The sequence below is a fragment of the Neolamprologus multifasciatus genome, chromosome 15, assembly GCF_963576455.1.
Source record: "Neolamprologus multifasciatus chromosome 15, fNeoMul1.2, whole genome shotgun sequence".
Taxonomy (NCBI): Eukaryota; Metazoa; Chordata; class Actinopteri; order Cichliformes; family Cichlidae; genus Neolamprologus; species Neolamprologus multifasciatus.
In genome coordinates this window covers 3,394,731-3,415,532 of record NC_140453.1, presented here as the reverse complement: position 1 = coordinate 3,415,532, position 20,802 = coordinate 3,394,731, and the positions used below count along the sequence as shown (strand labels likewise).

The following is a 20,802-nucleotide window of genomic DNA, read 5'->3' as shown; positions in this document are numbered from 1 at the left end:
TATATTAACTGGTTATTTAAATATTTTTGCACCATGTGAGGGAGTATAGGTGCAATTTTGTTACGCTTGAATAATGAAAATAAAGACTTGAATCTTGAACGGTGGGAAGGAAAAAGCTCCAGCAGAACTCGGCCCAGGGAGGGAGAGCCCTCTGTCATGACCGAGTGGGGGTGAGTGGAAAGAGAAAAGAAAAAAATAGAGAGAGAGTACGGGGTAAAGTTTTGAGTCTAATCCTAAAACAAGAGAGAGTGTTTGTCTCCTGAATCCAAGCTGGAAGCTGGTTTCATATGAGTCTGATAGCAGAAATCCCTTTCAGATATTCTCTTTAATACATGATGGGGTCTAATTAGGATTTTGTAGGTAAGGAGAAGAAATTTTAAATTTAATTTTGGATTTAACAGGGAGCAAACGGAGAGAAGTCAGTATAGGAGAAATATGTCTTTCTTGTCCCTGTCAGAGCTCTCGCTGTAGTGTTTTGTACTACCTGGAGGCTTTTGGGGCTTTTTAGAGCAACCTTATATTAATGAAGCACAATAACTAACAATTAATTAATTATTGTTAAAAAAAAAGAGACTTATTGCATAAGTGAAACTTATATCAACTTTATTAAGCATAGTTAAACACTTAATGATATTCAAAACAACGAGCTTCGTTTGAAATAAAGTAATATTTTAATGTAATACCACAGGTAATAGACAAATATTTTGCTTATATTTAAATATCAAATTCAAATATTTTATATTGAGACAAAACTAAGACCTAGCTACTCTGCGCCAATATAAATTTAAAGTGGACATGATCCACACATATTAATTGTAATTGCACAGCTCGGCACAGCTGACATGGACACCCAACCATCATTCCTAACAAGTGGATCTTCCCCTTTCAGTGCAGCTAGCCAAATAATAAATACTGCCTAAGCGATAAAGTGACAGCCTATCTGTTATTTATTTATTTATTTATTTATTTATTTATTTTAACAAAAACAAATTGTTGCAGCCAGGGGTAATAAAAATGAATTCTCTTAGGCTGTTTTTATTTATAACAGCCTTCTTTTCCACTCAGTAACCGGTTCTGTTATTAGTTAGCTTAGCTAATAACTAACGTTACTCCATAAGCAGCAACCAAACCAGTGAGGTCACTTTCTGTACTGACACAAGAGGGCGCTGTTCAAAAAACTTTAGCTCTTAAATCCAGCTTCACGGACAGAGTTAAATTATTACTGTTTATCTATTACAGTGTTTTTGTGTAAATTACCCTTGATACTTGTCGTGTTTCATATGCACTTTAATGCAGCTTTAAAAGCATACATACCTGGGGCTCACGTCACGTGTCACTGTTCCTCTGCGGCTCACCTTCATTGCTGAACATGGAACGTTCAAGGAGCTTGTTATTATTAGCGCTGTTTTGATTTGAGAAAGCAAGCAAGCAAGATATACCTGACTCTAAAGAAACAAGTGCAACAATGTTTCAGTAAGTACTTGCGTCCCCCTTTTTTTGCTGCTTTTTCAGCAATTTAGCTAGCTAAAACACATCATTGCTATCCGGTCTTTGTTATGGTTACGGATTTGTTATGGGATTAATAGGAATCATATTTAAAATTTCGTAACAAAATAGTTGGCGCAAGTACATTTTATGCATATTGTTAGTTTTTGCACAATGTTATTTATTTTTAAGGTTTCCCATTAGTACGCTAGCATTTTCCTTTTACTCCAAACAGGAGCCAAGCTCCCACATGGTCAGACATGCCAAGGACCTATGGGCTCACTGGTCCAATCAGCGAGGATCTACCTGAAGAGGAAAACTTGATCCAGACCAGAAAACTGTTAGACACTATGAAATCCTACAATGTATATGAAAACAACTTAGAATTGGAGCACAGGTACATATTTTTTCCAGCCCTGTTTAATGTTGCATCACCTTGAGAAAGAGTCAGAGCAAGCAGTTGACTGCATAGCACCCTTCACTTCAGAGAAATTTCAAAATGCTCTGTTTCATCTGCAGAGAAAGGGTTGTTAAAAGACTGGAGTCCCTCTTTAGGGATTGGCTCAAAGAAATGTGCATAGAAATGGTAAGAATTTATCTAGCATTTCTTTTAAAAAGAATCTCCAAATCTGAAAAACAAAGAGAGTTGCACAGGGTTTATTTTGATAGGTGATGTCATTTGATTTTTAGAAGGTACCTAAAGTGGTTACAGAAAAAGTTGGAGGCAAGATCTTCCCATTTGGCTCGTATCATCTGGGAGTTCACTCAAAGGGTAATTACCCAGACATTATTTAATGTTGTTGTGCAATTAAACGTTGCATGTCTTTGTGATTATACGGCATCTTTCAGTGCTAACTTTCTGTAAGAACACGGTGAAAGGACAGTTAGCTCTTTCCCTGGCTTTGCTTTTATCTGAAATAGTGCCATTTTGACAGGTGCTGATATTGATGCTCTGTGTGTTGGACCTGGATTCCTTGAGAGAAAAGCCTTCTTCACCTCCTTCTTTGCAAAGCTGAAAGCTCAGAAGGAGGTCAAAGACATACAGGTCAGTCACATCACTGAGTCATTGTACAAAAGATGAATGACATTTTGCTATTTTGTGCAAGCTGACGGTATCATTGTCCTCAGGCCATCGAAGAGGCTTACGTCCCGGTCATCACACTGTCCTGGGAAGGGATACAGGTAATTTGTTTAGAGAGCAAATTTTTTAATAATGCAGGATGATTCAGTGTTTTTGTATCTGTCTTAATCATGTTTTTGTGTTTGTCTTACTTAAAAGATTGACTTAGTCTTCGCTCTGCTGTCTCAGAGGAGCGTTCCTGATAACCTTGACCTCCTCAATAACAGCATAGTGAAGAACGTCGTAGATGCACGCTGTGTCAGAAGTTTCAACGGTAAGTGTCAGATTAAAATTTGGTAATTAAATTGCTAATTAGCAATTAGCGCCCTTAAAAAATAAATAAATAAAACAAAATTTGACTTTTATTTCTTGTCTTTAGGCTACAGAGTTACAGAAGAGATTCTCAGGCTGGTACCCAATGTTCTCAACTTTAGGGTTGCTTTGAGAGCCATCAAACTATGGGCCAAACGTGAGTCGGACTTTCAACTTGCAAGATAATTACACATTTATATTCATATTGTTAAGCCATGTTGGCGTTTCATTCAAGCACGCGCCTTACATTCTGAAATAAAAAATGTAGACCTTGAGTAGTTTACCTCCTGACACATCTGTTAGTATTTTGACATAGTCTTCTGTCCACAGGCCAAAAAATAAGTGATGATTTATTGTTTAGTGACACAGTGGTCATGTCCAAATTCATGGGCTGCTTCCTCCTGAGGCCGCATTTGTAGACCGATTACGTCACAGCGACACGCCGAAGGCTGTCCAAATTCGTAGACTCCTCCGAATGCAGCCGACAAATACGTCCTCCTTTTCCCCGAATTTGAAGGATGGGTCGGGTGTGTCCTTCGTGGCCTACCATATCCCAGAATTCATAGCGCGGCCCAGCCAAACTCCAGTTTCCGATAATGGCGGCTGCTACTAAGTTTTAAAATTACTCATACTAATCTTTCTGGGTCACAAAATAAACTTTTAACATATTTTCAGGCGACAAAGTAGCTGTGTAAACATCAAATATCTGCTCGGTTTATCAAGATATCGCATATTTGCAAAAGTGCTTCGACGTTTTCGGAGCATCTGCTACCCACCAGCTCGATAGCAAGCCGGGAGCTCGAGGGTCACTGAAGCCGCCGAGAACGGCACAACTCCCGGCACATCATTTTCAGATCACCGCGGACTTTCGCTACTCAGGTTAAACGTAATATATAAGTCACTTAGACAACCTAAAAATGTTATTGTTGGGTTTTTTTCAGTGTTTTATTTGTTCGTGAGTAAATCGGTTTGGCTGAGATTAAAGTTATTAGATTAGATTAGATAAAATAAAACTTTATTAATCCCCTGGGTGGGTTCCTCCTTGGTTTTTACACAGCTGAATAAACGTCAAACAGAAAACTGATTAAACAGAAGTGTGAGATGGTCGAGAATTTACGCCAGTGTCCTGTTATATTTTAGATAGCAAGGAGCAGACGGCCGGTTTAGTAAACTCCACCGAGACAGCGGTGACGCTAATCAGAAGGCTAGACCGTCCAATTTCCCCAGCTGTTTACTTCCGGCCTACCCGACCTTCTGAGGACCTGGCCCACGTAGACCGCGAAGGCCGGGTCCTCAGGAGGATGCAGCCCATGAATTTGGACACGGCCAGTGACTAGTACCTGTCCAAGTATTTGAGTATTAGGAATTAGAAGGAGAATTAGGAAGCAGCAGCAATGCAAACTATAAAAGTCTTATCAAATACCTAAAGGGTGCTTTGAGATAATAAATAAATGCTGAAGTCTAATGTTCTCTGTTATTTCCCTTCAGAGCGTAACATTTACTCCAACAAGCTGGGTTTCTTGGGCGGTGTATCGTGGGCCATAATGGTAGCCAGGATTTGTCAGGTGTACCCAAATGCTACCGCTTCTACCCTGGTGATAAAATTCTTCAAGATCTTCTCCATGTGGCGAGTTGTCTCACTTTTTCCCCATTTCATTGATGAAAAAACGCCCAATTATTTTTAAATTGCAGTGTCAACACCCAATGCAAACAAGGATCAGCTGCTGTGAAACTCTCATATGTTTTGTCTCAGGGTGTGGCCGATCCCAATCCGCTTGATAGAAGTAGAAAAATGCTACAACAACCTTCCTTTTTGGGATACCAAGGTATGCCCAGCTAAAGAACATCTGGTGGAGTCACCACCACCAGACGTTTAATAAATGAATATTTTCAAAAAGCACAAGTAAAACGTGCATCTGCATTTCCAGGTCAATCGACGTGACCGCTGTCACCTAATGCCCATCATCACCCCGGCGTACCCGCAGCAGAACACCTCAGTCAACGTTTCTCGGTCCACGTTTGCCATCTTGAATGAGGAGATTGATCGAGGTTAGAGATTATAAGCACCATAAATACAAGCGTAATTTAACAGTCTTTGAACCTTTCTGTTTGCTCCAATGTGAAGAAACTGTTCACTGAGTTGAGTTGGACTGTTCGGACTGTTTCACTCACAACATCGGGGATGTTCCTCTGTAAGCAAAGCGAGGGGGTTTAATTACACCTGGACTCTAACCAGTTTTAACCACTCTAACCACTTTTATTTCCTTCCTCATCCACAGGTCACGCCATCTGCCTGGAAATAGAGCAGACAAAAGCAAAGTGGTCTGAACTCTTTGAACAAACGGACTTTTTCAAAAAGTACCAGTATGTATTAAGACATGTAAAGATGAAAATCGACATTGCCACACACAGAACACAACTGTCTTCCCCAATTTCCTTATATTGTACCACACATCGATGTTTTGCACTCGTGTCTTCTGATTGTTCATTTGTACTTTGACAAAGAAAAGAGCGTTGTATTTGATGATGTTTGACTTTTTAAAATGTAATATTTATAAATTAAATGAAATTAACAGCTATTTACATTTTAGTATTGTAGTGGCAATTCCTTTTGTTTGACAAACCAAACATCCCACAATTAAAAGTCCACAAGCCACTGCTGCACCGAGATACTATTTTGGACGCAGGCAAAAGAAGTCCACTGTGCAAACTTGAAAGTTGCGTTTTTATGGTTTTATGGTTCCATTTTTTGTTACTTCCTGCTGCTTCTCCTGCTCTGGTAAAAAACCATAGGCCCACCCCAGTGCATGCTGGTCCTATACCAGTCTCTTTATTTATAGAAACAAACTACAAACTACAGCTCTTACTGACTAATTTAACAAAGTAACATCAAACAAACATTGAAACAAAATATTAACCGACAAATAAACTTGTAAATAAATCCCAAAATATAAGTAAACTAACAACAAACTTTAACTAATTTCAAAATAATAAAAAATAAGAACAAATAGCTCCAACAAGTATCTTTACTGTATATAAAGGGCAAAATAAGAATGTTTTGTGCACACGTTGTAATCTTACTCTATGTGCTGTGTAAATTTAAAGTGGGTGGTTAAGCCAGGCTGTCTTATGTTATTCTTTTTGGAAAATGTCTGAGATGCCGACTGTACGATGATTGTACAGAAAATGCACTGCTGTTATTCAATTAATATACAAGAAACCTGATTGGTTAAATGTAAAAAGTGGATCAGCTTTTGCGTTCAGTGAAGTCTGTTTGAGTCATTTATAGGAAGCGGCTCGTCTGTCAGTTTTTGTGGGGATTTTAAATTATTTGTTTGCTTTCTAAACTCTTGCTTTGCTGCTTCAGACATACATTTGCATAATGGTGGAGTGGTGGGTTTGTTGAACAGATTTTGCTGTTTTCTGTCCATGATTCAAATATAAACTGAAACCTGTTGGGGTATTTGTAGCAGTTTCTCATTTATTCATCGCTATATGAGCTGTTGGACGGTTTGAGTCATTTTTGAGCTCCTGATATTCTCTGATTCTTTAATGCTTTCTCTAAACTCTTGTGGAATCTGTAGCTTCTGTCATTTCTGCTGCACTTACATCGTCCTGTCTGAATAAATTCACCGTGTGTTCTGATCTTCTGGGTTACTTAACGGTGGTTAGCACTGTTGCCGCAGAGCAAGAAGGTCCTGAGATCAATTCCACCATCAGGCCGGGGTCTTTCTGTGTGGAGTTTGCATGTTCTCCACACAGTGTTTGCGTGGGGTCTCTCCGGGTACTCCGGCTTCCTCCCACCGTCCAAAGACATGCAGCTTGTGGGGATAGGTTAATTGGATAATCCAAATTGCCACTAGGTGTGAATGTGCGAGTGAATGTGAGTGCGAATGGTTGTCTATCCCTGTGTGTTGGCCCTGCGACAGACTGGCGACCTGTCCAGGGTGTACCCCGCCTCTCGCCCCATGACAGCTGGGATAGGCTCCAGCGCCCCCCGCGACCCTGAAAAGGATAAGTGTAAGCGAATGGATGGATGGATGGATGGTGTAGTCATCAGCTGTTGCTTTAACCTCCTAGGACCTGGCATCCACATATGTGGACATCACATTTTGGGTTATTTAGACCAAAATACTCAATTTTGCTCTACAAGGGCCTGATATCCACTTTCGAGGACATTATACTGCTACTGTTCTATCGAAATTTTAAACAAATATCCTCATATGTGGCTCTCATTTTTCTTAGAAACAAAAATCAGGTAAAAAAAAAATCTGGTCATTCTTTGTTTTTACATTCATCAGGTCCCAATCAGCCCAAATATCAAAGAGAAATCAAAAATGCTGCCGTGGAAGAGTTCGGGTCTTAGGAGGTTAAAGTGTGGTTTGTTGCAAGGGCTACACCGAGTGCAGTAAAGGGGAAATCATCAGTACGTCAGTATTCTGTCTGTTATGTGTACAGCGTTGTTACCCACTGTCCTGTTACACTGCCTGACTTGCTTTAAATATTGATTAGACAGTCAATCAGCTTCAAAAACAGGAAGCATGATTAATGTAAGATTCCAGCATGTGTGGAGCCTATCGCCATTGTTCTGTCTCATGTTTCAAGGCACTTCGCTGTGTTGGAAGCATCTTATACTACAGAAGAGAAGCGTCTCGAATGGTGAGTACATAGCGCAACGCAAAACTGGAACATCTCATGACTTTGGGTATGAATCCTTCTTATGTGTTCCAGCACTTCTCTTAAAGGCTGAAAACTGTTTAATATTTCATTCCCGGCTGCTGTAGCGCCGTCCTCTTTCTGAAAACTCTGTGTTGTTCGCTCTGGCAGGGTTGGCCTCGTGGAGTCGAAAATCAGATTACTGGTGTCAACTTTGGAGAGAAATGAGCTGGTCTCCTTGGCCCATGTTCACCCGCACGCCTTTCCTGGGCACAGAATGGCGAATAAGAAGTAAACACAAGCGATGTTCTGGTTACGTTTAAACCGTGTTTACGAGTAGCGTTGTCTTTGCTAACTCGTGCCTGTTTTTCTGTCTGGTTTAGAGATGGACAGAGCACAACGTGGCTCATTGGACTTGTCTTAAATGTGAAAGACTCTGAAAGATGTAGAATAAATCTAGAGCGCAGCTTCAAAACTTTCGCTAATATCAGTAAGTTTTTCTTTTCTTTTTTTAATCAGAAAAAAGTAATTCCTGAAATTATAAAACGCGTTTTTATTTTGTTGCAGTCAACAGCCTGGCCAGGAGCTCTAACATATATGATGAAGGGATGTCCTTATCAGTCGCATGCCTAAGGAGGGAAGACCTCATTTATGATCCACAGCAGAAAGCTCTCCGAACCTCTGAAACTGAGCCGCCTTGTCTCGTCTCACCTGTCAACGCTGACAAACAGGGCGCGACAAAGAGAGAACTACGCCATAGATCTGAGACACCATCCAAAAAATTCAAAGATGACAAGGTTTGCTTAATCATCCATCCAAATTGCTTCTTGGATGTTAGATTGGTTTTCTTTTTTTGTTTTGCTTTCTTAAGTGGTAAAAAAGTCGATTTTTTTTGGTTTTAAGGTGGATTAGGCACTCAGCCATGTCACTTACTAGAATCTGTAGTAGTATTGTACAGTACCTTAACCCAGGAGTGTCAAACTGACTTAAGCAAGTTGGCCTGACTGGTGAAACTACATGGAAAACTAGGGATGCACAGATACTGGTATCGGGTATCGGGGCCGATACTGTAAAGTGTGTGTGTACTCATACGCGTAAAAGTTAACCGATACCATGAACCGATACCAACTTATTTCATTAATCAGAGGGTGGCTTGTCATTTCTGTTGTAGTTTTTTAGATTGGCCACTAGGGGGCCAATTATTATTTTATTTATTATTTATTTTATAATTTTTTATATTTTATTATTTATTTAATAATAATTATTTTGTTTGTTTGTTTACAATATGGACACTCTGCAATAATTTAAAAGTTTATTTTATTCGCAAACCTAATTTGTATTTATTTTATTCCGAACAGAAGAGTTTATTTATTATTCTGAAAGCTTGAGACAATAGCTCAGTGATATTTTGTAAAATTACAATGTGGAGACTCTGCAATAATTTAACAGAAGTGCTTATTTTTCACTTGAAATTTTTTTGTGGTCATTTTTATTAAGATTTTATTTTTTATCGGCAGGGAATATAATAAAACCTGTCTTCCAATTAATTGTATTTGTGTGTGTGTGTGTGTGTGTGTGTGTGTGTGTGTGTGTGTGGTAGAAGTATCGTTTTTTGTACTCTGTATCGGCAAGTACTCAGATCCAAGTATCGGTATGGTATTGGTTTGAAAAAATTGGTATCGTTGCATCCCTATGAAAAACATTTAAGGTTTTGGTAAATCACTGCTTAGTAAGTTAGTATCCTGTAATTGAGACTATGAAGTTTTAATTAATTCAGAGAAAATATTCTTGTACTTTGGTGTGGCGTGGATGGCAGGGGGTGAGGATCTTTATCAATAGGAAAAGCTTTAAAGGTTGTGAAAATACTGCTACAAAATACTGGGCCTCATTGGAGTCTTTGAAGGGCTGATACTGGCCCCCGGGCCCTATGTTTGACACCCCTACCTTAACATAAAGACATCAGACTGTTAACAGTTTTCTTAGACTGTCAGGAGATATTAATATGCTGTGAATAAGTCTGTTCCTTGCCTCTCAGAGTCTGCCCGTCGACCGGCCTCACAACGTCCCTTCAGGCGGCCACGTCGCCGGACCTTCTGCATTTGCAAAACCCGCCGTCAGCCTTGCAGCCCCCAGGTACAGAAGAACACGAATGAACAGAAACCTCTCCCTAGTTTCCCCCAGTTCATGTCTTCCATGTGCCAAAAATCACATAACATAGCAGCTTTTGTGAGGTCCAGGGAAGTCCTGTTGAAAGCTACACTTACAACATGAATTTCATCTCTTTACCACAAGAGGGCAATGAAGCCTTTCTACTCAACTGCAGTGAAGCAATGTGTGCACAGATCAACTTTTCAGATGCCAGTCAGTGGCTGCTAAAGAAAAAAAAATGCTGCAGATTAGAGTTATGGGAGCAGCTTTGGATTCAGTTATCTCTGCGAATATTCTGCACTTTGAGGAAGGAAATTAAAGAATCCGAATGCTTGCGTTTTTCACTTTAGTGTGTCGATTTGGAGACCAGATAATAGTAGTGAGGTGCTAATTGATACATTGGGGGTGGTGATCTATTATGTTGTGCATTTAAAAATAATTTATTGTTTCTTTTTTTCTTTTTTCCCGGAAGCCCTGCTCCCAGAGGAAAGTGTTTTGTCTGTTGACCTCTTCCAGCTCTTTGCTAAGTGGTGCTTTTAAGTCATCTGCTGTCTTTGATTAACTGCAATTAATGACAGGGACAAACAAACATCACTTATTATTGGGCTGTAATCTATGTGGATAAAGAGGCTAATAGGAACTATGCTTAAGAATTTAGTATTGCCAGAAAAAGAAAAAAGTGGAAAAAACAAAACAAAAAGAAGCTTTCAATTCCTCATAGGCTTCGGAGTTTCATACTTTCACTTGCATTGAGTAGATTTCCTCTCTCATTTCTACACCAAATGCGACATTTGCGGCGTTCAGCTGATGATATGAAACTGATTCCGAGTGATTGAGGGAGAAAAGGTGAGGCTGACCACTTTGTGACCATTTGAGAGCACAAAGTATCCGTTGTGTGACAACATGTGTGATTTTTCTTTTCTTTTAAAGCTAGCTCAAAAAGGTACTTTTGTTCTTTTTGACATTTAGTCATAATGGATGTTGGAACGTTAATGGTACGATTTGTAATCGCTCAAGTAAAAATTGAACGGGATTAAAAACGGGCCGAGATTTTAATTTTGCAAAAATACCACGAGCTGGCTCTTTTTCTCTTTACTGTCTTTTGTTGATATGCAATATGTATCATTTTGGGGGGATGATTTGTGCCAGGCGAGACACTGAGATACTCATCCATAGGGAGCTGTCTCATAACATGGCCTAGTTAAAGGTTTTCTGTTGTTTGCATCCCAATCCGGTCAAAATTTCCCAAGATATGGCTTGTAAGAGTGTGTATGTTGTTGCTAAGGAACAGTTTTTTCTGCACTCTCAGTAGGTGGTCTCTTTATGAATATCATTACATATCCTTATTCAGGGGAGGCAAGGCATGTTTATTCTTTGCACACCGCGTTTATCACTGTTTTCGTGTTAAAATTTGCGAGGGCTCTGTGAGGCCACTGTTTACACCTTGATGTATTTCCTAATATCTACAATTGTGATCCAGACTAATCGCTGATGATCTGATGTGTTTTTAAATAGGTGTCTGATCTGACTGAAGTTAAAAGCCAGACTGTTTTTCCCTCACTTGCATTTGTCTGTAATTAATCAAGGACAACATTAGGACTCAATCCAGAGGTGTATCCACGGGAGGTCCAGTTTAAGGTCTGGGGCTCCCCTGTAGTTGTGGCCCTGCTTACTCCTGCCGTGTGCACTCTGTGTGGGGCTGAGGCTCAGGGCACGGCCCCCTGTCTTCCTGCTGGGCCTCCATCTGCTGCGGTGGTGGTTAGGTCCCCGGATTGATGGCGATACAATGATTTTATGACAAGTGTCGCAGTGAGTGACAGAGGGTCTCGTCCTAACCGGGCCTCCCGACGACCACGGCTCCCACATTTGTGGTCGGCTCTTTGCCAAGGCTAATGGGAGGAGTGATCCTCCTGCTGTGGAATGGGACTTGTAGTTTACAGCTGGCTGGTAATTCAGGACAAGGAGTAAATCTCTCCGGCTTCTGTCTCTTCTGGCACCAGCATGTTTTTTTCTCAAATAGTAATCTTTGGTAAAAATAAATAAATAAATAAATAAATAAATAAATAAATCATCTATTCTTAGAAACTAGCCTTCAGTGCTAACTTCTGATTGGAACACGAGTGTAGTTGCTCTTCTGCCAGAAAGACTAGCCCACTCTTTTGAGAGACTTTTGTTAAGCCGTCTAAACTGGTCTCTGAAGTTCCCCAGTTGACCCAGCAGCACTCCTTTCACACACCTGTCAACACGCTGTTTCTTTCCACTTTGGTGGGTCCAAGTTAAAAAGAAATTGTTTCCTTCATCTCCCACTACTCTCCTCCTTGCCCAAAAAACAGGATGATAAAAGCTAAGAAAGAGTTTCACATCTGAGCAACAGCAACAACGCTACTGTACCTTCAAAGGGGAAGATGCCACATTGTGAGATGACAGGGTATTGATATGAAAGTGTTGTCTCCTTCCTGGGAGAGATCAGAGGAGGCCTGGTAGATGTGTACTGTTATGTTGCTCTGAGTGATCTGACCAGTGTGGTGGAAGAGACGTGCCATTCACTGGGAAATGTGCCTGTGTCAGTTTTCTGACAGGATCCAGCGTAATACTTCGGAATAAGCATCGGATTCTTTTTCTCTTTTGCTCTCTTTAAAAAAAAAAGAAATCTTGGCTTGAGTTTGTTGTTAATCACTTTTTGGGGCTATAAATTACTTTTAATTTCTGGAAACTGACATTTCTGGGGAAGATAACACAGTTGATACCAATAATGAAGATTTTTAATCTGTTACACACATTTTAGTCTTTACTTTGTGTACAAGACAAATCAAACTCCACGATTATTTGTTAAATCTTTATGATATCTGTTGTACTTGTGCAGGATTGTTCTGCAGGTGTTACAAGCTTGACCGCTAACTTAGTTCTGCCTGTTTCTCTTACAGGCAGACCACTTAATTGCCACCGGTTGGATCGCTTTCTGCTTGCAAAATAAATACATAAAAATGAAATACTCCATCTCCTTTATTTGCCTGATTTTTGTGTGTGTTAAGCCTATATCACATGTGTCGAACTCCAGGCCTCGAGGGCCGGTGTCCTGCAGGTTTTAGATGTGTCCTTGATCCAACACAGCTGATTTAAAGGCTAAATGACCTCCTCAACATGTCTTGACGTTCTGCAGAGGCAATGGTCGTGTCCAAATTCATGGGCTGCATCCTCCTGAGGAACCGGCCTTCGCGGTCTACGTGGGCCGGGTCCTCAGGAGGTCGGGTAGGCCGGAAGTAAACGGCTATGGAATTGGACGGTCTAGCCTTCTCGATCTACTCCCGCCCTTAATTCAGAGTATTTCCGGTTGTCAGCGCCACAGCACGAAAATCGAAAATGGACCCGAAATCTTTCTCCGTTATTGTGTTCATTTTTAATTATCAACGAGCTAACCCACATTCTCGCCTGAAAATATGTTTAAAGTTTATTTTGTGGCCCAGAAACATTAATAAGAGTAATTTTAAAATTTAGTAGCGGCCGCCATTGCCGGAAACTGGAGCTTGGCTGGGCCGCGCTATGAATTCTGGGATATGGTGGGCCACGAAGGACACACCCGACCCATCCTTCAAATTCGGGGAAAAGGAGGACGCATTTGTCGGCTGCATTCGGAGGAGTCTACGAATTTGGACAGCCTTCGGCGCGTCGCTGTGACGTAATCGGTCTACAAATGCGGCCTCAGGAGGATGCAGCCCATGAATTTGGACACGACCAATGAAGAGGTAATGAACTAATCATTTATTCAGGTGTGTTGATCCAGGGTGAGATCTAAAACCTGCAGAACACCGGCCCTCGAGGCCTGGAGTCCGACACCCCTGGCCTATATTGTACTGAAACTATAGTGCTACACACACATGCATTGCTGCATGCAGAAGAAAAAAGCATGTAAGCACATAAATCAGCCCCACAAGCATGCAAGAGCTTCTGCTTTAGAAACTGAAGTGCTGCTTGTGCTAATTGACTGACTGACTTTTGACAGTTACGGGGCGGAAACCAAGGGAGGAACTGGCCTTTTGATGGTCACTTTAACAGCAACGGCACACACGCAACCTTCCTGACTGACAGCTTCGGTTAACTGACTTACGCTGAGTTACAAAGTGGCAGAAAAATGACTTTATATTTGTGTTTGCTCAGTTAACTGAAGCTGTCAGTCAAGAGGTGGGGTTGTGTGCATATTAGTTCTTTGAAAGTGATCACTGATAAGAGGGTCAATCCCTCCTTGTCACAGCCCACCCCCACCACCAGGAACTGTCAGATCCACTTTAGCAGCAGTTACCTGTAAAAGCATACAAATCCACAAACTCTCGAACACCTGGTTGCTGCTTAATTCCACACCTGCACCTATTGAATTTGTGCACATATACTGGAATGCCTCAGCAAACAAACCTAAATAAGCAAAAGTTTTTACACATGGAAAGCTTTCTAGTTTTTACAATGTAGTTTTTTGGTTTTGTTCTGTGTTGCAGCATTTAAACGGTTACCTTCAGAAGACTTCACGATAGCAAGGATTCAGAAACTACACGATGTAAATGTAATGCCTTTTGGAAGCCCATTAAAGTTTGGACCAAAGCCACATTTTCAGCACCAAAGAAAGTAAATTAATGAAGTAATTAATACTTTATTTAAATGTGAACTCCCCAAAGTCTCAATATGCTTTACAAGAAGAAAATGAGCCCATAAAACACACCGATATCAATAACATATATTCTAAATTGATGCTAATCTTTGCTTTCCAGGTGCTGGTCACAGCGTGCCTCTAATTTATACGAGTCTTTTTTAGAAGAAAAATTCTTGTCTGTCCTCTAAATGTCCCCAAGTAAGGAAATTATAGGACAAAATAGGAAACTTGGCTAGATTAAAGCTCAAAAACAGTGAAAGAGAAATAAAAGCATTTGGCTGTTTGTGTTTATGGATCGTAATTTCTGCATTAATGAGAGTAGATATCAGCTTAGTGATTCTGACAGTCAAAATATTGTCTGTTTGTAAAGTGTGACCTGCTTATGCTCCACAAATGAAAACAAGAGTGTTAATAATAGACTCATAATCAGGATGTATCTAAATTATTCTGACAGTCGTCTGGAAATTATGGAATTGGAAAACTGTCCTAAAAAGCAAAGAAAACGCTCAGTGTCTGCTTTGCAGCAAAGGCTGACGTATACGTCGGGACGAGTAACGATCTTTTAAATTAGTCACAGCCTGTGAACTTGTGTCAAGCAAAATTCTTGACAACAGGTGAAGTCAAAAGCTCCATTCAGACCTCTTTCTGAAGTTTACTTATTACTGTTGACAGTAAACAACTTTCATACGCTCCTCTAAACACTTTTCAGCCACATGTAAATGAGTGCAGCGTAAGACTTAATGTAAATATCTTGGTTTAAAAGGTGGCTTAGTTTTAATAACTTTAATTAATATTATTTAATATCATGTAAATGATTTCAGCAATTACTGTACCAGTATCAAAGAGGAACCCTGGCACTAAACACAATGGAATAGAATATAATTAGACTTGAATTCAACTTTATTGTCATTGTCACAGGTACAAGGCAACGAAATGCAGTTTGCATTCATCCAGAAAGTGCTTTAGCCATGATATAGATATGTTACAGAATATAGATCTATTATAGATACAATGTACACAGTATGAAGGTATGTTATGAATATGTACAAGCTATGAACAGGTTATATGTATGGTTATAAATACAAAAAGCTACAGCAGATTATAGATATAGAATTGCGAGTATTAATAAACAGTTCTAAAACTATAATTATTGTATTGTACAGTATGAATACAGCATTTACAGTACTGCAGTCGAGATCAGTGAGATCCTACAGCGCCTCCCAGAGGGCAGGAGGGTGCATTGTTTGATTCAAGCTTAACTGTGTGCCACAGAAAGCCCACAATGTAAATCTGTGCACTTCACCACGTTTTTTTAAAGCTGTCCAGTGGGCCAGACTGGAGTCTTTGCAGGGCTGATTCTGGACCCCAGGCCTTATGTTTGACAGGAACTTGAACTTTTCTTATTGACAGAACATCAAACACATTTCAGTAGAAACAGTTGTCCAAAATCCTGCTCCTCACATACAAGGTCTTAAATAATCAGGCCCCATCTTATCTTAATGACCTTGTAGTACCATATCACCCAATTAGAGCACTTCGCTCTCGCTCTGCAGGCCTACTTGTTGTTCCTAGAGTATTTAAAAGTAGAATGGGAGGGAGAGCCTTCAGTTTTCAGGCCCCTCTTCTGTGGAACCAGCTCCCAGTTTGGATTCGGGAGACAGACACTATCTCTACTTTTAAGATTAGGCTTAAAACTTTCCTTTTTGCTAAAGCATATAGTTAGGGCTGGACCAGGTGACCCTGAATCCTCCCTTAGTTATGCTGCAATAGACGTAGGCTGCCGGGGGATTCCCATGATGCATTGAGTTTTTCCTTTCCAGTCACCTTTCTCACTCACTATGTGTTAACAGACCTCTCTGTGTTGAATCGTATCTGTTATTAATCTCTGTCTCTCTTCCACAGCATGTCTTTATCCTGTCTTCCTTCTCTCACCCCAACCGGTCGCAGCAGATGGCCGCCCCTCCCTGAGCCTGGTTCTGCCGGAGGTTTCTTCCTGTTAAAAGGGAGTTTTTCCTTCCCACTGTCGCCAAAGTGCTGCTCATAGGGGGTCATATGATTGTTGGGCTTTTCTCTGTATCATGAAGCGCCTTGAGGCGACATTTGTTGTGATTTGGCGCTATATAAATAAAATTGAATTGAATTGAATTGAATTGTCTCAAATATAGGTATGCAGTTATAGGAGTGCTACTGTATGACTGCTCTTTCTAATAAAGGTTGAAAACGCTAAAAAGAATAAAAGAAAAGAGAAAAATGAGTAATGAGGTGGGTCTGTCACTTGTTAAACACCATTTTCTGATGTATGTGTTTAATCTTGGGAAGCAGTGTGTTTTAACACAAACTACCATCTTTCCCTCAACCTAAACTAGTAGTTTTTGGTAACATTTCCAAATAGTTCTCAATGGCTAAACCTAACCAGCAAGTGAAAGGGAAAATACCTACCACACTCAAGGCTCAGGAGTCAAAGGTGCAAACGTGACACGAACCACAGCCTGGTGTTGGTTACACACCAAAGCCAAGAGACACCTTGTACTTTTGTCTCATTGGACGTTCAGGGATGACAATGTGTTGCCACCTGTTTAAAATTCTGCGTTTACACCTTTTCACAGCACAAGTCTAGAAACACTGGTTGGTGTTTATACCTGTAACTGTAATTGGTTCAAATGACCATGTTTAAGCAAAGCTGAAACAAAATAATTGTACCTTTTCAAAGCAACCACGCTTATAAAGATTTCCAGTAGAATGAAGCTCAAATGTGATGGCGGTCATAAAAAAACAACAAATAAATGTAAAGCTGCAGGTACCTCCACCGGAGTTCAGTTGAGTTAATGGCACCTCTTTTGTCTCTGCAATGGGATAAGTTTCCCGCCAAATTAAAACAAACCCTATAGCCAAGTTTCCAGCAGGGCAACAAAGTGGTAACTGAAGTCAATGTCGAGCTCTGAAATGTGTAAGGAGAAAAAGTTAAGCTCAGAGCAAGGCGCTGAGCCCACTGGGATTCTCTCAATTCAAAAGCAACCTGAAGGATGTAATTGAGGCCTACGGACACCATAAGCACAACATGGAAGAGCACCTGTTCCTGGATGGCACCCTGCCATTGCTCGCTGTCTGCCTGCTGTGGAGGCTAGCTACCCACTGATAAGGAATTAGAAAGTCATTAAGGAACACAAATAGCAGGATGGCACAGTCGCAACCAACTCCAGACTAAATTTGTGTCTTCATTTGCAGACTTATGAGCGTGGGGGAAAAAAGACTTTTTTCTCAATTCATTATTGATCATATTTACATTTGAAATTCAGATTGTCTCATCAGCGTTGAGCTTTTTATTAAATCTCACTTTCAGATCATTACCAAATTGCTAAAAAAAAAAGATTTTTTTAAAAAAGGAAAAAAGTTCCAATTAAATTCAATATTTGTTTTTCTTGTTTTTTGAAAGGTCATCGTGAAACATGAAACACAGAACTGAAAAATGCTACACTGTTTCTTTTTGGTCATCCATCTGCAAGATTTTTAGTGCAAAAAAATCTTCTTTGAAAGCTATTCAAGCTTCCTACTCCAGGGTCTTTTATGAAACCCACCAGGGCGCGAGCACTCTGCAGAGTAGTTTGGTTTTCTAGAAATTTAATGACAAACCAAAATATTGGATAAATGGGGCGATTGTGGCTCAAGAGTTGGGTGTTCGTCTTGTAATCGGAAGGTTGCTGGTTCGAGCCCCGGCTCGGACAGTCTCGGTCGTTGTGTCCTTGGGCAAGACACTTCACCTGCCGCCTACTGGTGATGGCCAGAGGGGCCGATGGCGCGATATGGCAGCCTCGCCTCTGTCAGTCTGCCCCAGGGCAGCTGTGGCTACAACTGTAGCTGCCTTCACCAGTGTGTGAATGTGAGAGTGAATGAATAGTGGAATTGTAAAGCGCTATATAAATGCAATCCATTATTATTATTATTATTATAAACTGAAAACTTGAACAGGTGTTACCATGTCTGGACATTTTCACCTGGAGGTTGGGCCTCTTTTATGATTTGCCTGGAGATAGATGGGCTGTGCGTGACAGAAAAGTGGTAAAAGTTAGCTCTTGTCAGTTATAGCCTCTGGACCAGCTGTTAAAATGCGACACAGTTACACAAAACTATTTAAATATCCAACGGCTACTATAAGGTTTTCCTCTGGCCCTGCATTTCTTGAGTCTTTGAACTTTAGCTGATTTCCATCTGTTAACACAAACGCAGTCTCATGTCACATCCAATATTGAGTCTATTGTTCTTTCTGTTTATGGACACAAAGCTTCCCCATTTTTGGATTGTGCGGATGTGTGTGAGCACATACACACAAATATTCCCTGAGAGCATTAATAAGTGAGAAAATCATGATATTGAAAATTCTTATCCAATTCTACAAAACAGTAGTATTGTCAGCTCCTTGCTGTTTCACAGCGCTACAAAAACAGCATGAGTTGGCTCATCGCTCATGTTAACATACACTTAAGAGACTTTATGTTCAAATCCCACAGATAGCTGATGGTATTTATTTATTTATATGACTTTTAGCTTTAAATTTCAGTGTTTTCATTCACTGTTTACCAACTTTATTACCCTGGACTGATAAATGTCATGGGGGCAAACAAGTTAATTGCTGCCCATTTACATGATCAAACAGACTGCCTTACTAGTTCAGGTTTTTCCCACGCCGTGTCCTCTGGGGCCGAGAATGAAGTCAATTCAGAAGGGACAGAAACTGCCCTTTCTGGATTAACCACACGAGTGTTTAGAACAAAAGGCTGGTCTTCATGGGAGCACCTGTCCAGAAAAACATCGACCAAACCAACGAACAGTTAACTAACTCATTTCTAATAACTGACATGTTTGGATTTTGTTAAAGCCTCGAGCTGAGGGTGTGGTCTAATTTTGTGCTTTATTAGCATTAGCTGATGACTCATCATTTTATGTGCTTACCTATGTATGGTCACTTCTGTCTCTAAAAAGCCCAACATGGCGGTGGGAAAATAATAATAATAATAATAATAATAATAATAATAATAATAATAAAATAAAGAAACCAAGTTGCCAAGTTGAGAGCGTCTTTTTATACAGGCTATGGTTTTCTTATGCTTCTTTAACTTTCGATTTAATGACACTTCAAAGACTTTGACTGTAGTCTTTTTTAAACTGTTGTCTCTATATATTCAAGCAGAATTACCATTCGATATAATATTAATAAAATATTGTATGTCTACTGTTTCATTTAAAATTTTAAACTCAATTTAAAGGCGAATACTTTAATGCCAGAAATTAAAAGCAGTTATAAATGTTTCATTGCATGAGGCATGAGAGAGCCTCATACACCTCATTTAACATATTCGGTGCTCCAGCACGCAGCTGTTTAGTTCTCATGAACCTTTTAAATAAAAATAAAAATACTGCAGTTTGCGTGGTTAAAGTTTTTATAAAAAAACTCTGTATCCTGACTGGCTATTAGCAAAAAGGTGCTGGAAACATGAAGACAAAAGCGTGCTAATCCTGCTCTAGGTGTGCTGGATGTGGAAACCCTGGAGGCAAAACTTCCGAGGGGCCAATTTTTTGCCTTTACAACTTGACATTTTATTTGTAAGTAACCAAAATAACATTTAAAAAATGAAAGACTTAGAGCATAGTTTCGTGAAAAAAAAAGGAACTTTGAGAGTCTCTGTGTGTAAAATTGAGTTGTACATCGGACAAGTCAGAGAGAATTTATGTCTGACCTTTGCATGGAGACAGCTGCATGTGCAGACTTGACTGTAACCATCAGTTAAGTCTGCATGTGTAGCTTTAAAGCCGGGGCTTTAAGCTTCACTGTTTTGGCTACGCGGTAGCTCGAATTGACCACATGTCCAGTAACTTCAGCAGACTGTGTCTGATGACTACGAGATGAATGTCTGTTTCACTGAGGTCCTCAAATGCGTCAAGTGCACTAAAGCCCATTTCAGGCTGCGCTGCTTGAGAGGTCAAGGCATATGGGAATCTGACAGATATCATGAACATGGCAATAACTCCTATCTTTTGCACTTAAATTCTGGAGCCATAATGCATTGTACTTTGAGAGTTACCCCAAGGCTCACTAGCCGTGTGAGTCATTGACACACCAGTGACTCTGACTGCACAGTCAATTACCCATCTACCTTTCATGGGACAGGAGTGGAAGACAGGGAATGAGTTCATCCATGCATTCAACCTACAGCAGCCATGCCTATACCAGAGGTGAAACCCATATGCAGACTGAAGAGACAAGAGGATATTGGGTTAGTTTTTTTTTTTTTCTAAGTGGAGAATAAAGGTTAATAACAGTCCTTTCCTGTGTCATATTTGACATGACCAGTCATCGCAGTAATTACAATCATTACACTCCAAAGGATGTCTAGTTATCCCTCTTAAACACAGGCCGCACAAAGGAAATCAATTATTCAATCAGAGC

General features: G+C 40.2%; 1 protein-coding gene across 1 annotated transcript; it reads left to right on the top strand.

The window, feature by feature from the left end:
* Positions 1-1,201: 1,201 nt before the first annotated feature.
* Positions 1,202-12,711, top strand: LOC146501306 (poly(A) polymerase type 3-like). Its single transcript, XM_085133516.1, has 18 exons — positions 1,202-1,473; positions 1,721-1,882; positions 2,005-2,071; positions 2,176-2,257; positions 2,421-2,530; positions 2,614-2,667; positions 2,765-2,879; positions 2,985-3,074; positions 4,406-4,544; positions 4,671-4,743; positions 4,846-4,966; positions 5,197-5,281; positions 7,523-7,576; positions 7,745-7,864; positions 7,957-8,063; positions 8,141-8,370; positions 9,609-9,706; positions 12,646-12,711. Exons 1-18 carry the CDS (start codon positions 1,466-1,468, stop codon positions 12,656-12,658), a joined length of 1,728 nt encoding a protein of 575 aa, XP_084989642.1. The 5' UTR covers positions 1,202-1,465; the 3' UTR covers positions 12,659-12,711.
* Positions 12,712-20,802: the final 8,091 nt, after the last annotated feature.

Bases quoted from the DNA above. Each gene is read 5' to 3' on its own strand.
- LOC146501306 (XM_085133516.1), top strand. The intron at 1,883-2,004 runs GTACATATTTTT...TTTCATCTGCAG, and splicing joins AACTTAGAATTGGAGCACAG to AGAAAGGGTTGTTAAAAGAC. The intron at 2,668-2,764 runs GTAATTTGTTTA...CTTACTTAAAAG, and splicing joins TGTCCTGGGAAGGGATACAG to ATTGACTTAGTCTTCGCTCT.